At 38.5% G+C, this 14738-nt stretch overlaps 1 protein-coding gene across 1 annotated transcript in view; it reads right to left on the reverse strand.

Annotated features, from left to right (window-relative positions):
• The window catches only part of kif20bb (kinesin family member 20Bb), an 84104-nt gene that overhangs the window by 54207 nt on the left and 15159 nt on the right, over positions 1-14738 (reverse strand). Inside the window, exons 8-14 of the mRNA XM_048609166.1 lie at positions 12119-12331; positions 10316-10427; positions 10104-10172; positions 9135-9281; positions 7404-7566; positions 3225-3506; positions 1-54 (exon numbers count right to left, since the gene is read on the reverse strand). Coding sequence (XP_048465123.1) covers positions 1-54; positions 3225-3506; positions 7404-7566; positions 9135-9281; positions 10104-10172; positions 10316-10427; positions 12119-12331 — 1040 coding nt within the window. The remainder of the gene's footprint in view (positions 55-3224; positions 3507-7403; positions 7567-9134; positions 9282-10103; positions 10173-10315; positions 10428-12118; positions 12332-14738) is intronic.

The following is a 14738-nucleotide window of genomic DNA, read 5'->3' on the forward strand; positions in this document are numbered from 1 at the left end:
TTTTTTTTCTTCAATTAACTTGTTCTTCAGGTCTTGTATACAAAGGAGTAACTTCTGTATAGGACACAAAAAAAAACAAACACAGATGGCCGATTAAAATTTTAATAAGTGAAATATATATAAAAACACTTATATGAAACAGCAAAAAGTAAATAAAACATTTTGAAATAAAAACTGTGCGCAATTTTAATAGTTATTTCAGGATATAGGTTTGAACTAGTGGCAGAAGGATTTTGGTCTGGTGTGTCTGAAGGGATTTAATGCTAAACTTGCAAGTATTTCTGTAGCCGCGGTGATTTCTTTTAACAGTACAAGAGTTTCTGGTGTGAAATGGAGTTTTGCTTTCAGCGGGACAGTTTTTACAAGCAAACAATTGTGCAATGGGCTCTAGTATAGAAAGTCAGATTGTTTCCCCCGCTCCCCATTGTGATAAAAGGAAACACCCATAGCCTAAAAAAAGTTTTTGGGTTGCAGTTTGACAGGTTTACAGAAGTCTTGGCTGAAGCTGTATATGTAAAAAAATAAGTTGTTGCTGTGAAAGAGACAGTTTAGAACAGCTAAGAAACAGGTTACTTGTATTTTGTTTGAAAGTTCCAAACCATAGCAAAGAATACACTCAATTGTACAAAGGCTCAAAAAAGAGGCAATCAGATGTTAAGGTTGGAAGAAGTTGAGGCCATAGCTAAGTGAAAACCTCCGCTTCATAAACACCCAAGAGCATTCCCTTCTTTGCATACTTTAAAGCAGCGCTGTTGAGACTAATGGGATTGTATTTTACTTGTATAACAAAATCTTTAAAACACATGTTATATGCATGTTTGTTTTATTCTATTTCCTTTGCATTATAAACTTTAATTGTTAAAACCAAATTTGCAATATTACATGTTTATGCTTCAGTGAGAGACCACTTCATTAAAAAACTAAAAACAAAAATGATCTATCAAGTCAGATTTCAATTTGGGATCTGAGTTGTCCAATAAAAACCATCAGCTGGGATCACAACACTCTGCTAAAACTGCTGTTTTGGTAAGAAAAAGGACACTTCATTTCTTGCAATGACACTTTAGTGTTCGAGTTATTTGGTAAACAACACCAAAAAGACCTTTGACCTTTCATCAAAAGACCCAACTGGATTTTCTTCTCCCCCCCCACCCCTCCACAGTTGAGGGGGAAAGAAAGCCAGAAAACTATAGACTATACTTGTGAACATGTTTCTTATCCAAGAACAGGTAAATAATGTCACCTGATACATTCGCATTGATTACATGAAGTCAGCTAGAACAAGTATCAGGCTGGATTCTCAACATTCAAAGAAGAATAGCAATCCAGAATCACACATTGTAATTGTGTGAAATTCCCCTCTTCAATCAATCACGAGGGAAGTAGTACTGAGCAGTTGATACGTTCAGTGCTGACTGCAGATGGAATTAATTTCTAGGTTCTTAAAAAAGATTGCTAATGAGGTGGTGGATGAATTGCTATTAATTTTCCAAAACATCCCAGATTCAGGAAAGGTTCCAGCAGGCCAAAAAGTAACAAATCTAATCCCTCTTTTGGGAAGTATAAAGCAGGAAACTGTGGGTCAGTTAACCTGAGATCTGTCCTGGAGAAGCTGATAGAATTGATCTTTAAAGAGATTTTAGGCGCACACTTGGAAAAACAGAGGTAAATCAAGAGTCAGGATGGTTTCGCCAAAGGAAAATCACGATTAACAAAAAAACTTATTGGAGCTATTTGAAAGATTAACATATGCTGTAGATAAAGTGGAGCCTGCAGACATACCATACTTCAATTTTCAGAAAGAATTTGATTAAGATTCTGCATCATAGGTTACTGCAGAGACCAGAAGCTCATCGTTTAGGGGTAACATATTAGCATAGATAGAAGATTGTTTTCCGCAAGTCAACCTGAGGAGCTTGCATTTAGTGGGTATTTGGTAGGAAATGACGAGTGGAGTCCCACAAGAGTCTGTGCTGGGGCCTCCACTTATTACAACTTGTACCATTGGATTTAGATGAGGGAGTAGAGACATGGTGGCTAAATTTGTAGATAACACCAAGTTAGGCAGGAACACATGTTGTGATGACAACGCAAGGAAGTTGTGGATGGATATACCTAGAGTGTGTGTACAAAACCTGGCAGATAGAGTGAGAAAATGTGAACTCTTGCAGGAAAAATAAAAGTAGTGATTTTTTTCAGACAAGAAACAAATGCAGAATTCAAACTAGCAGTGGACCTGGGTGTCTTGGGCATGAGTCACAAAATGTTGGTATGCAGGTGCAGAAAGTACGTCAAGGTGGTTCACGGGATGCTATCCTTTATTCTGCAAAGAATTGAACACAAAACCAAGCAAGCACACACATAGCTTTTCAACTATAGAGTAGAAAGTTAAATTTGCCATAGTCCTACTCAACCATACACTGCTCTCTCATTGGAGAGAATTGGCTGGTGGTGGTTTAAACCAAAGGTCACCATACCTCAGCCATCCAGCCAAGTGAGCTAACTGATCCCCTTCTAGTATACTGTGCATTGGTGAGACCACAACTTGAATACTTGCAGTTTTTGTCTCCTTAATAGAAGTAAGTGCGTTGAGGTGGCTCAGAAGTTTGCTAGGTTGATGCCTGGAATGAGCAGGTTCTCTTGTGGAAGAAGAATTGGACAGGCTGAGCTCATTTTCACTAGAATTTAGAAGAGTGAACGTTCCGAAGACAAAAAAGGTCATTTTTTGACTAGGCTGCCTTGCTAAAATCCAAATGGATCATCTAGACTGCACTGCTCTCAGTGGCTACATGGACTTCTTTAAGCTCACCTTTAAAAGTAGTTGGTAAACATTCCTCCACCATGATAGAGTCATTGCTTATGTATGACAGAGTGCAAGACAGAGCAGCACTGCTGGTAGATTGAATGAGTGAAGGCTTGGGCTGTAGTAGATCACTGCAATTACATTCCTTAAAGGACAGATGATGGGGTTATTGCTCAATAACTGGGAGCCAGAGTGGAGAGTTGATTGACGTAATTAGATACTGCCCATGTATTCAGCTGCTGCATTTTAAACCTCAGCAACCACTGCATTTTTAAGAGTTTATCAAGTTAAACAAATATCTAAAGAGGTACCTTCTCTATTATAAATATTAATACTTGAAGAGACCTTTCGCCCAAGCAGAAGGAACTGTACATCAAAGTACAAAATTCTTCAGTGGTAACATTAAATAAGATCCATTTACCTCATAGTTGTTTTTTCCTATTACTATTGTCCCTTCTTCCTCTTCATCATCATCCTCATCCTCCTCCTCCTCCTCATCTTTTACCTCAGTTGCATTAGTTGTCTCAGTATCCCCTTCCTCCACTTCAGCAACATCCTCCAGAGTAGCATCCCAAGACATAGTTTGTCTTTTTGCAAATGACGATGATTCATTTTCAGCATTGTTGATGATCAATGAAAGATCCCTGGCTGATCGTTTTGGAAGCGAGAGTGCAGGATGAAGCCTTGAACTATTGAGAAGAACCTAAAATAGAAACATTAGTTAAATCGGAGAGTGTTTAGTTTTGAGTCAAGGAAAACCAAAAATAAATTTTCACAAGTTAACTGCAAAGGCAGTGAATCAATTCAGTAAGTCTCTAGGATTCAAATGAAAAGCTGGAGAAATCACATCTTTCATTTATCCATATCACAAAAATACCACGTACATGAATCAAAACTGAAGAGAGAAGAAAATTAGTTCTGTTCTTTAAAAATTTCATTTCAAAAGAAAGTAACACCCAATTTACATTCTTATGCAATGCAAAATTTAAGCAAAATTGTGAATTCAATAATTAAGAACAAAGAGATCAGAACAAAGATAACGAAGGGAAAGGCACTATATTTATTCAAAAAGCTGAAATGAACTCTATTAACTTTTAAACAGCTTGCTTTTGAGTATTGTTTTAGATGGATGCAAAACCTGGACTTTATGGATGGGGCAACCAGCTTGTTAAATACCTTTGAAATAGGAGCTTAGAATAGAAAAGATCATCAGAACACGAAAAGTAACAGAATACACAAAAAAGGACTTAGACTTAGACATTGACAGCACAGGAGGTGGCTATTTTGCCCATCATCATGTCCACACTGGTCAACAAAGATCTGACTATATTAGTCCCACAGCCTTGGAAGAAATGGCAACACAAACGAATATCCAAATACTTCTGAAATGCTACAAGAGATTCTGGTTCAAATACTCTTAATGATTTAGTTCTCCCATCTGAATGAGAAAGTTTTTCAACTCTCCCCTTAGTCTGAATCTCTTAAGTTAAAATCTATGCCCCCTGGTTATCAATCCCTCTATTACTGGAACCATGATATGCCCATCATATGCCCCTCAATCTTATACGACTTGATCAGGTCCCTTCAACCTTCACTAATCCAAGAAGAAACAACCTATTTGATAATTCCTCATAGCTCAGACCCTCCAACCCAGGAAGCATCCTGGTAAATCTTCTCCAAAGCCTCTCAAATGTAACCACGTCCTTCTCAAAATGGAGTGAGGGAGTGAGAGTTGATTCCGAGATTAGGATCCCGAGTTTTAGTAATGGACTCTACAACGATATGAGGCTGTGATAGATTGGGAAGTGTTACTGAAATTAATGACAGTGGATAGATATTGGCAATTAAAGACCAAATGGGTGAACTAAAAGAATTGTCAATCCCTGTCAGGCATAAAAGTGCAAAGAGAATAGTGGTCAAACCGTGGCTTAGGATGGAAATTAGAGATAATATTAAATGAAAAAACAGGTATATAAATCAGCAAGACAGACAACAAACCCAATGATAGGGAACATTTTAGATGTCAGCAAAGAAGGACCAACGCCTTGATTAAGAAGGGGTGGGGGGGAGAAATTTAAAAGAGTGTATGAGAGTAAGCTTGCAAGGAACATAAGAACTGACTGTCCAAAGTTTCTATAGGCATGCAAAGAGAAAAAGACTGGTGAAAACTATTGTAGATCCTTTACTGACAGAAGAGAGAATTTATAATGGGGAACAAAAAAATAGTTGATAAACCAAATTCATTCTTCACTTCTCTCATCACAAAAGGAGAACATGAATAAAATGTACCAGAAACAATGGGAAAACAGGGTTGAGAGAGAAGAGAACCGAAACTAATCACTATTAATGGAGAATTAGTGTCAGGCAAATTGATAGGATTGAAGGATGATAAGTCCTCAGGGCCTGACAATCTATACCCCAGACTAGTTAAGGAAGTGACCCTAGAAAACGGTGGCTCAGTGGTTAGCACTGCTGCCTCAACGCCAGGGACCCGGATTCGATTCCGCCCTCAGGCGACAGTCTGTGTAGAGTTTGCACACAACCTCCCAGTGTCTGCATGGGTTTCCTCCGGGTGCTCCAGTTTCCTCCCACAGTCCAAAGACGTGCAGGCTAGGTAGATTGGCCATGCTAAATTGCCTGTCGTGTTCAGGGATGTGTAGATTAGGGGGATGAGATGCTCCGAGGGTCAGTATGGACTTGTTGGGCCAAAGGGCCTGTTTCCCCACCTGTAGGGATTCTATGAAATAGGGGATGCATTAGTGGTCATCTTCCAAGATTCTTTAGACTCTTGAATCGTACCTAAAGATTGGACATTGGCTAACGTAACCCCACTATTTAAAAAAGACAGGTAGAGAGAAAACTGAATTATAGATAAGCAAGTCTGACATTGATAGTGGGAAAGATGCTGGAGTCTATCAAGGATTTTATTGGAGAGCACTCAGAAAACAGTGGTAGAATCAGACAGACAGACAGACAGCATGGATTTACAAAAGGGAAATTATGCTTGACGAATCGACTGTAAATCTTCAAAGGATTTAACTAGCAGAGTTGACCAGGAAGTGCTAGTAGTGGTGGTTTATTTGAACTTTCAGAAGGTGATCAACAAAGTCCTGCAGAGATTAATGTGTAAATTTAAATTGCATTGGATTGGCCAGTAATGTATTGAGATGGATTAAAAAAAAAAAAATTGGTTAGCCAACATGAAACAAAGTAGGAATAAATAGGTCTTTTTCTGAACGGTAGACAGTGATTAGTTCGGTACCGCAGGGATCAGTGCTAGGACCCCAGCTAGTCACAATATTCATTAATGATGTAATAACCAAACACAAAATATGTCACTCAAAAATCTGCAGATGACACAAAGCTGGGTGAAACAATGAGCTGCAAGGATGCGGAGATGTTGCAGTGTGATTTGGACAGGCTGGGTGAGTAGATAAATGCAGGGAGATGCAGTATAATGTGGATAACTATGAAGTTATCCATTTTGGTAGAAAAAGTAGGAAGGCAAATTTTTTGAATGGCTATAAAATTGAGAGAAGATGTTCAACAAGACATAGGTATCCTTATGCACCAGTCACTGAAAGCAAGCACAAAAGGTGCAGCAGGCAGCAAAGGCGACAAACTGTATACTGGCCTTCGTGACAAAAGAATTGGAGTACAGAAATAAGGATCTCTTAATGAAAACATACAGGACATTGTTCAGCCACACCTGGAGCATTGCGCAGAGTTTTGGTTACCTTATCTGAGGAAGGATGTTTTTGCTACAGAGAGTGCAACGAAGTTTTACCAAACTGGTCCCTGGAATGGTAGGACTGATATATGCAAAGAGATTGAGTGGAGTTGATTAAGGTAGTGGTCACTGGGGTTTAAAGGAAATTGGGGCGGGGCGTGGAATCTTATAGAGACCTATAAAAATTCTAACAGGACTAGTCAATTTAGATGCAGGAAGGATGTTCCTGATGGTGGAGAAGTCATAATGTGGCAACCAGAACTGCACACAATACTCCAGTTTTGGCCTAACCAGCATTTTGCACAATTCTAGTATAATCTCCTTGCTCTTGTATTCTGCACCTCACCAGGCAAGTATTCTATATGCCTCAACAGCCTCAACTACTTACCCTACTACTTTTAGGGATTCGTGTATATGCACATCAGGGTCCCTCTGATCTTCAGTACTTTCCAGGGTCATACCAATCATTGTGTAATTCCTTGCTTTGTTAGGCCTCCCCAGGGCATTATCCTTATTTTTTCTGGTTTGAATTTCATTTGCCACTGCTCTTCCACCTGACCAGTCCATTGATATCCCCCAGGTTACACTGAAACTTTATATTACTGTAAATCCTCTGAAACCATGGTTATCTTTCAGTTAAATTAAACAAAGAGCTACATATGCTGGAAATCTGAAAGAAACGAAATTGCTGGTGAAACTCAGCAGATCTGGCAGCATCTGTGCAGATAAAACAGAGATAATGTTGAGAGTTTAGTGACCTTTTTCAGAAGGTTCTGAAGCAATTTCTGTTTTTGTTATCCAACAGTTGTGCAAGAGAGCAGTTATGGATTAGAAGGCACAAGTTTTAATCCATTCAGATAACTAACATACCTTTTGTGCCATTGCTGAAAACTTCAATACATTAAGTGTCTCATCATACATTGAAGCGCACTGATTGATGTTAACAATCATACAAACTTTTCCTCTCCCACAGAAAAACCCCTGGAAGTAGCGAGTAAGCTTACTTTCCCGAAATGGAACATGATTGTGTGTCCTAAGAGTCAAAGAAAGAGAGAGTTTATAGAAACTTGGAATTTATCATACAATAGATGCTGAAAATTTATGTGGTATTTACATTTTTCTGCATTTCTTCAGATCTCACTGGCAATTGGAACATAGGAACAAGACAAGAGAACCATCCCTCACTTTTAACTGTTATAAAATTAAAAATTGTAAAATATTAACTTTTCCCCTTAAACAGTACAAATGGCTGAAGAATTTTGTAAAACACAAATTGAGTTTTTAAAACCTGATATTGTTCCAAAATAGGATTTGCCAAGTAAAACTGTAGTTTATAGGCAACAGGGTGAAAATTAACCAGTTCAATCATGTTTAAACTTGATATGTACAAGATAAGAAACAGTTCATTCTCACCTGTTCCAGCCTATAGTCATTGTTCATGTGCAACAATTTCTTCAACTATACAGGACGTCAGCAATTGACCAAAACCACTACCTTTCAATAAAAGGTGCCTATTAATGAATTTCTAAACCACAAGTCTGCATTGTACATGAATATTAATTTTTCATTTTCTTTAATATTTGTCCATGAGGTGTGAGCGTGCTGGCTAGGTCAGCATTAAGTGCCCATCCCCATTGTCAGAGAGCAGTGAAAAAGACAACAAATTGCTATAGATTTGGAGACACATGTAGGCCAGACTAGGCAGGATGGCTGATTTCCTTCCCTATAAAAAAGGATATTAAATAAACCAGAGATAACAAGGTGTGGAGCTGGAGGAACAAAGCAGGCCAGGCAGCATCAGAGGAGCAGGAAAGTTGGCGTTTCAGGTTGGGACCCTTCTTCAGAAATGGGGGTTTTCTGAAAAGGGGTCCCACCCCAAAACACCAGCTTTCCTGCTCCTCTGATGCTGCCTGGACTGCTGTGTTCCTCCAGCTCCACACTTGGTTATCTCAGACTCGAGCAAATCGGCAGTACCTACTACCTCTATTTAATAAACCAAATGTGTTTTTACAAGAATCAATAGTGGTTACCATTTGGATAGCTTTTAATTCCAGTTTTTTTTCATTAACTTGAGAATTTCACAGCCTGCTATGGTACGTTTTGAACACTTGCTCCCAGAACATTAACCTAGGTTTCTGCATTACTACTATGACAATGCTGCAGAATAGTTGATCTCTTGTAATATTGCTAATAGTAAACTGGAAGACTTGATATTTTGTAATAATAGGGGTCGTTTAGAAGATTACATGCAACAGGAATTTACAATAGCCGATCAAATTATTCCATATTCAAGAATTTTCCTGGTGTTTTAGCATTTGAATTCTAATTTTTTAAATTTGGTGCAGTTCCTGCTTCATAGTAAAGTTGAGATTACATAGCAAGATCTTTGAAGGGACTACAACAAATTGGAGGTAGTCAGGAAGCATAGGATACTAGATTTTATAAATCCAGAATTGACTGAACAAGGAAGTCATGTGAAAGCTTTCCAAATCTTCAAAGTACATCCCAAGTTGGGTATGGTGTACTATTCTGACCACTATTATCTACTGGGGGATGACAAGGAGCAGGGGAGAGGAGCAAAGGAGCTAGGGGACTTCTTACTTTGAAATTTGATTATGTCTCAAAGCATTGATGCATTTTCCAAGAATCAGCAAAGAAGTGTTAATGTTCCCAGCTTCTTTCAATCTTTCCCCATCATTCTTTGTTTTTGTATTCCTCTCTGATCCCGCAAGATCACAAAGTGACATCCTGTAAAGTAAGAAGTTACATTACAAACTTGCAATGGAAACATAGGTTTAAACAATTTACACTGAACTTTCCAGAGGGTCTGCAAGATGAGGCATTTTGGAATCATGAGTTGAGGCAACAATGGTTGCAGTGGACTAAAATATTAAGTGTAAGATGCCTTAAAGTGCTGTTACAACCCTGGACAAGACAGCTAAATTTATGGAGCTAATATAAACGGTGGTTGAACACTCCCATAGTGCACTTCAAAACAGCAGATGTGATCAAGACAGATTCAAGCCTGAACAGAATGCCTTTTATATTTCCATTGTGTAGCTCATTCATAAAAAGGAAATCTAGTACAGCAGTTAAAAACAGAAAAGGTGACTTTCAAATGTTCAGATTCTTGAAATCTTTCACAGAATTCCAGATTCAGTGCTATTCTGATCAAATTTACAACTGAATTGATTCGGATGCATGTAGTTACAATGTTCCTCAGAATTTTATCTGCATTTTTTGTAGTGACAAGCAGCTCTTCGGAAGCGGTATAGTTGCTGGTAATGGTGGGAGCACAAGAAGTATACAGTCCTGGAATCCAGTCAAAAGCTTTTCAATCAAGATTTCTGGCTTATCTGGCAATTAAATTTACCAGAAACATGATCTAGCAAGGACAAGGAAGATGATATACAAGGCTTTGGGAGAGAATGGCTGCTAAGAAGCATAGTTTGTTAACTACATCATGTATAATTTAGTGTAATGAACTTTTCAAAAACATTCCCATTGGAATAACTTCAATTAAAACATGATTACAAGCTACAAAGAAAGTTCTTTACGTATACTACTTACTCAGTGACTCTTGAAACATGAGGTCCACCATCTACGACGTGCAAAATTCTTATTGAAAAAGTACAATGGCTGTAGAACAAACGTTTTGGAGAAGTTTTAAATTCAGTTAGTGATTCAAAGCATGGGTTTGCTCAGTGATATAGTCCAAATTGAAGCAAAAAAAATTCTTTAGAATTGTTACTAAACAACACTTGCATGAGTGGGCAAATTACCTTCTACTTGAAAGATTGTTGATTTTTGTGGAAGCAATGCTTTGCTGTTTTCTGCCTTGCTTTAATATTTTATATGCCTCTTCTGCATTAGAAACTTGAATCCACCTCAAATCTAAAATGAAAGATCAAACAACTAATTTGTATATAGCACTGCTAATGTGCTAAAAAAAAAAAAACACTTCACAGAACTATTATTGAATAAAACATGACACTGAACACATATTAGCACTAAAATGACCAAGAGCTTGGCCTAAGGTGGTCTTCAGGAATGTCAAAAGGAGGAAAGCAAGGGTGTGTGCATGTACATTTGGATACACACACACACACACACAGAGTACAGAGTGGGAGATCAACTAGATGTTTGTTAGCATAGTCGAGTCTCAAGGTAGCAAAATATGATAACAAGAGCTTCAGCAAGGAAGTAAGCGAGTGACGTTATGAGGTGGAAATATACCATCCTCGTGCTAACATGTATTCATGGTTGAAAGCTCATCTGAGAATCAATTACAACACCAAGGGTTCAACAGTCAGACCATTGCCAAGAGAACTGGTAGCAAGGGAATAGAGGTTTGAGTTTGTGATGGAGGGGCAAAGACATTGATTAAATAGAGATGACTGAAACCTAAGGAAAATGTCTGCCCATCCAGTACTGGATATTGGAGGATCTGCTAGTTCCCCTCCGAGCCCTCCACCATCTGATTTGGAAATATAAATCGCTGTTTCTTCACTGTTTTAGGTCAAAATCCTGGAATTTTTTCCCCAAAGGGCAATAGGGGTCTACCTACAGAACATGGACCGCAGGAGTTCAAAAAGGCAGCTCACCATCACCTTCTGATAAGCAATAAATTCTGGCTAGCCAGCAACAATCATGTCTCACGACCAAAACAAAACTAATAAAACTACAAAATGATATCCCCTTTAAACACATTAGAAAACACCATTTCGCACAAATCACAAACTGAAATAATGAGGAGTTATCTTATACTTTTAAATTGTTAAACTAAAACAGACAAAATCTTTTAAACTTGACATTCATAATGCAATTTGAGGGGTAGAAGTATGACACGGAGATAGAACTGGATGTCATCAGCATATACATGGAATGGGGATCTTGCTGTGCAGTGGTGTCATCCCTACCTTGACGCCAGGAGGCCTGGGTTCAAATCCAACCTGTTCCATGTGGTGTGTAATAACATCTCTGTACAGGTTGAATAGAAAAAAGTGTGGAAATGCCAGGATGGTCAGCATGTAAAATGAGAACTAGGAGATATGCAAGAAAAACCTCTGGTGGGGTGGGGGGGGGTCCACAATAACTAGTAGTGGATTGTGCAAGCCTTGGCAATGGACATTAGTGGTGACAGTCTGGCAACAGTCATATTAATAAAGAACAAAACCAAATAGGTTTACAGTTACACCCAAGAAGGGCATGAATTTGAGAGGCAGAACATGCAAGAACTTGATAGGAAGGGGAGATTGTAAATGGTATGGATATTTGCAAGCTCAAGAAGGATCACTTTTTTTAGGCAAGTCAACTATTTAAACAATGCCATTGAACATGACAAAAGGAACTCAGAGGGCATGCAAGGTAGAAAAGCTGGAGAAGAAAAACCAGAGAGGAATTCAGGACTAGGGCAGCCAGAAGGCATTGGGAATTTATGAAGACATTGTACGGAAAAACAATAAAAACTGCTCAGAGTGACAGGAAAATAAAGCTTAACATAGGTTCAATCTTGCAAGCTAATGCTAATAATAAAAAAGTTTTAACTTTATTTTTGTAAAGCTGTTGAAAAGTCATTTAAATACCTTTCACATAGGTGTTGCCTTTTGTATCTTGTGCAAATCGAAGTACTTTTCTTTTCTGACATTTATATGGTACCAGGTCAAGTAAATCATAAAGAGTTTCATTGTATATTTCACAAAATGAAACCCAGACAGAAAATCTAATCCTTTCTGGTGCATCAACAGCAACAGGTTCAGCAAAATCTCCCAAGGTCGCGAGCGGCTTTAGCAAACTTCCTGCTTTAAAACAAATAAAAATGCATGATTAAAGTAAGCCTGCATCATTTCAAAAAGAATATGATACCAATTTCTAAATGGAATCTCGAGCCCAGATTATTCACTGTTGATTTATTCTGTAAATTTCTATATTCACTCTTCAAATTCAAACATTTCTGAAGCAAGTTACTCCACTAGTATGGTGAAGTACACTCTACAAACGATCAGAATTCCATTAAGTTTTAAGTTAGTTATGGATAAGGATAAGACTGCTCCCTGATTGAAAGTGCTAAATTGGGGGAATGCTAACTACAACAGTATTAGGCAGGAACTGCAGAAATTAGATGGGGGGGTGGGGGGGGCGGGGTGTGTGGGTGGGTAAGAGGGTAGGTGTTTCAGGATAAATGTACATCTGACGTATGGGAGTCTTATAAAGGCTAGTTTCAGAATTCAGGACCAGCATGTTCTCCTGAGGATAGAAGATGATATTGGTAAGATTTGGGAATGCTGGATGACAAGAGATGTTGAAAAAAGGTTCAAAAAAAAAAAAAAAAAAAAAAAAAAAAACCCCGGATACGTATGCAAGGTTTAGGAAACAAGGCATTTGAGGAATATAAAGGAAGCAGAGTCAGTGCTGGCACCTCTTACCTGTAATATATATATAACTTTAATGAAAATGTAGGTGGCCGGATTAGTAAGTATGCAAGTAACACAAAAAATGGTGGAGCTGCAAATACTGAGGATGGTTATCAAAGGATTATAGATCTGTTGGGCAGAGAAATGGCAGAAGGAGTTTAATCCACATAAGCAAGGTCATGCATCCTGTGATCTCAGATGCAAGACCAAAGTATCCAATAAATGGCAGGACCTTTGGGGATCTTGGGGTGCAAGTCCATAGCACCCCAAAAGTGGCAACAAGGTGGCAAAGGTGACATATGGCATGCTTGCCTTCATTAGTCACGGCACAGAATATAAAAATTGGCAAGTCATAAGACGACTTTAGTTAGGCCATATTTTGGACTAGTGTGTGCAGTTCTGGTCACCACATGATAGGAAGGATTTGGAGGCTATGGAGAAGGTGCAAAAGAGGTTTACCAAGTAGTGTCTGGTTTGGAGTGTAGTAGCTAAAAAAGGAGAGGTTGGACAAACTTGGATTGTTTTCACTAGAGCGTTGAAGGTTGAGGGGTGATCAGATAGAAGTATAAAAAAAAAATTGTGAAAGGCATGGATAAGGTGGATAGTCGGAGTCTTTTTCCCAGGGTGGAAATGTCAAATACTAGGGGGCATAGGTTTATGGTGAAATTGGGGGAGGGGGAGTGTGGGGTGTTGGAGAGTTTAAAGATGTGAGAGGATAGAGGGTAGTTGGTGCCTGGAACAGGTGGCCAGGAAAGGTGGTAAAAGCTGATAATAGCCATGTTTAAGAGGCATTTAGAGACAAATACAGACCATTTCAGACACCTGAGACAAGTTTCGCATGGCATCGTGTTTGGCCCATTTCTATGTTGTGCTGTTCTATGTAGTACTCTTAACGTTTCTTAATATTTTACAAATATCTTCCAAATGATCTCCAACAAAAAAAAATGTTTCTAATGGAAAAATCATGGTACTATCAATTATAATTTACTACATGAACTTCTGAAGGCATTTGATATGGTAGCAAAGATGTTAGCGATGACAATATACAAATGAAGTTGCAATTAGAGATTGTTTCCTGTCAATAATTTATTGTTCCTACTTTGTGTCTTCTAATTAAACGCAATGTATTCTGGTTGAGTGACAAGTCATGTTTCCCACAAATATATTAGTAACTCGGATCAAAGAACAGAGTTGAATATTCAAGTTTGTAAATTAGAAAACGGAGTAAATGTGGAAATAGAAGCTGAATGTTAAGGGATAGAAAATAAGCCGTCAAGGGTGCAGACAGAATTCAAAGTGTACAAATGAGGTCATCCATCTAAAGTCTCTTCTTCTTGGAATTTGTTCACCAGCATGAGGAATCATGAAGTACACAATTGGTATTTAGCTTACGTTGACTTTTGTACAGCTGATGTGCTGAACCAAATAAGTTAACTGAAAGCAAATGGAATTTTATTTTCCGAGAATTTAAATGTAGAAGGAACCCAGATGGTAGGATAGGTGACCTTAAAAAGGGTTGCACTGGATTCGGAGCCCTGATATTAATCAAGAAATTGAATGGCCTCCTGCTGTTTCTGTTTGCATATGTTGCATAGAAGTTTATTTGATAGGGTACATGGAAGAGGCTTTTTGCCTGATAGCCCCTTGCTTTGGATTCCTGCTATCATAAAATTACAGAGATAACAAGGTGTAGAGCTGGATGAACACAGCAGGCCAAGCAGCATCCGAGGAGCAGGAAAGCTGACGTTTCGGGTCTGGACCCTTCTTCAGAAAATTTTCTGAAGAAGGGTCC

Source organism: Rhincodon typus, chromosome 20 (genome assembly GCF_021869965.1).
Source record: "Rhincodon typus isolate 14 chromosome 20, sRhiTyp1.1, whole genome shotgun sequence".
Classification (NCBI taxonomy): domain Eukaryota; kingdom Metazoa; phylum Chordata; class Chondrichthyes; order Orectolobiformes; family Rhincodontidae; genus Rhincodon; species Rhincodon typus.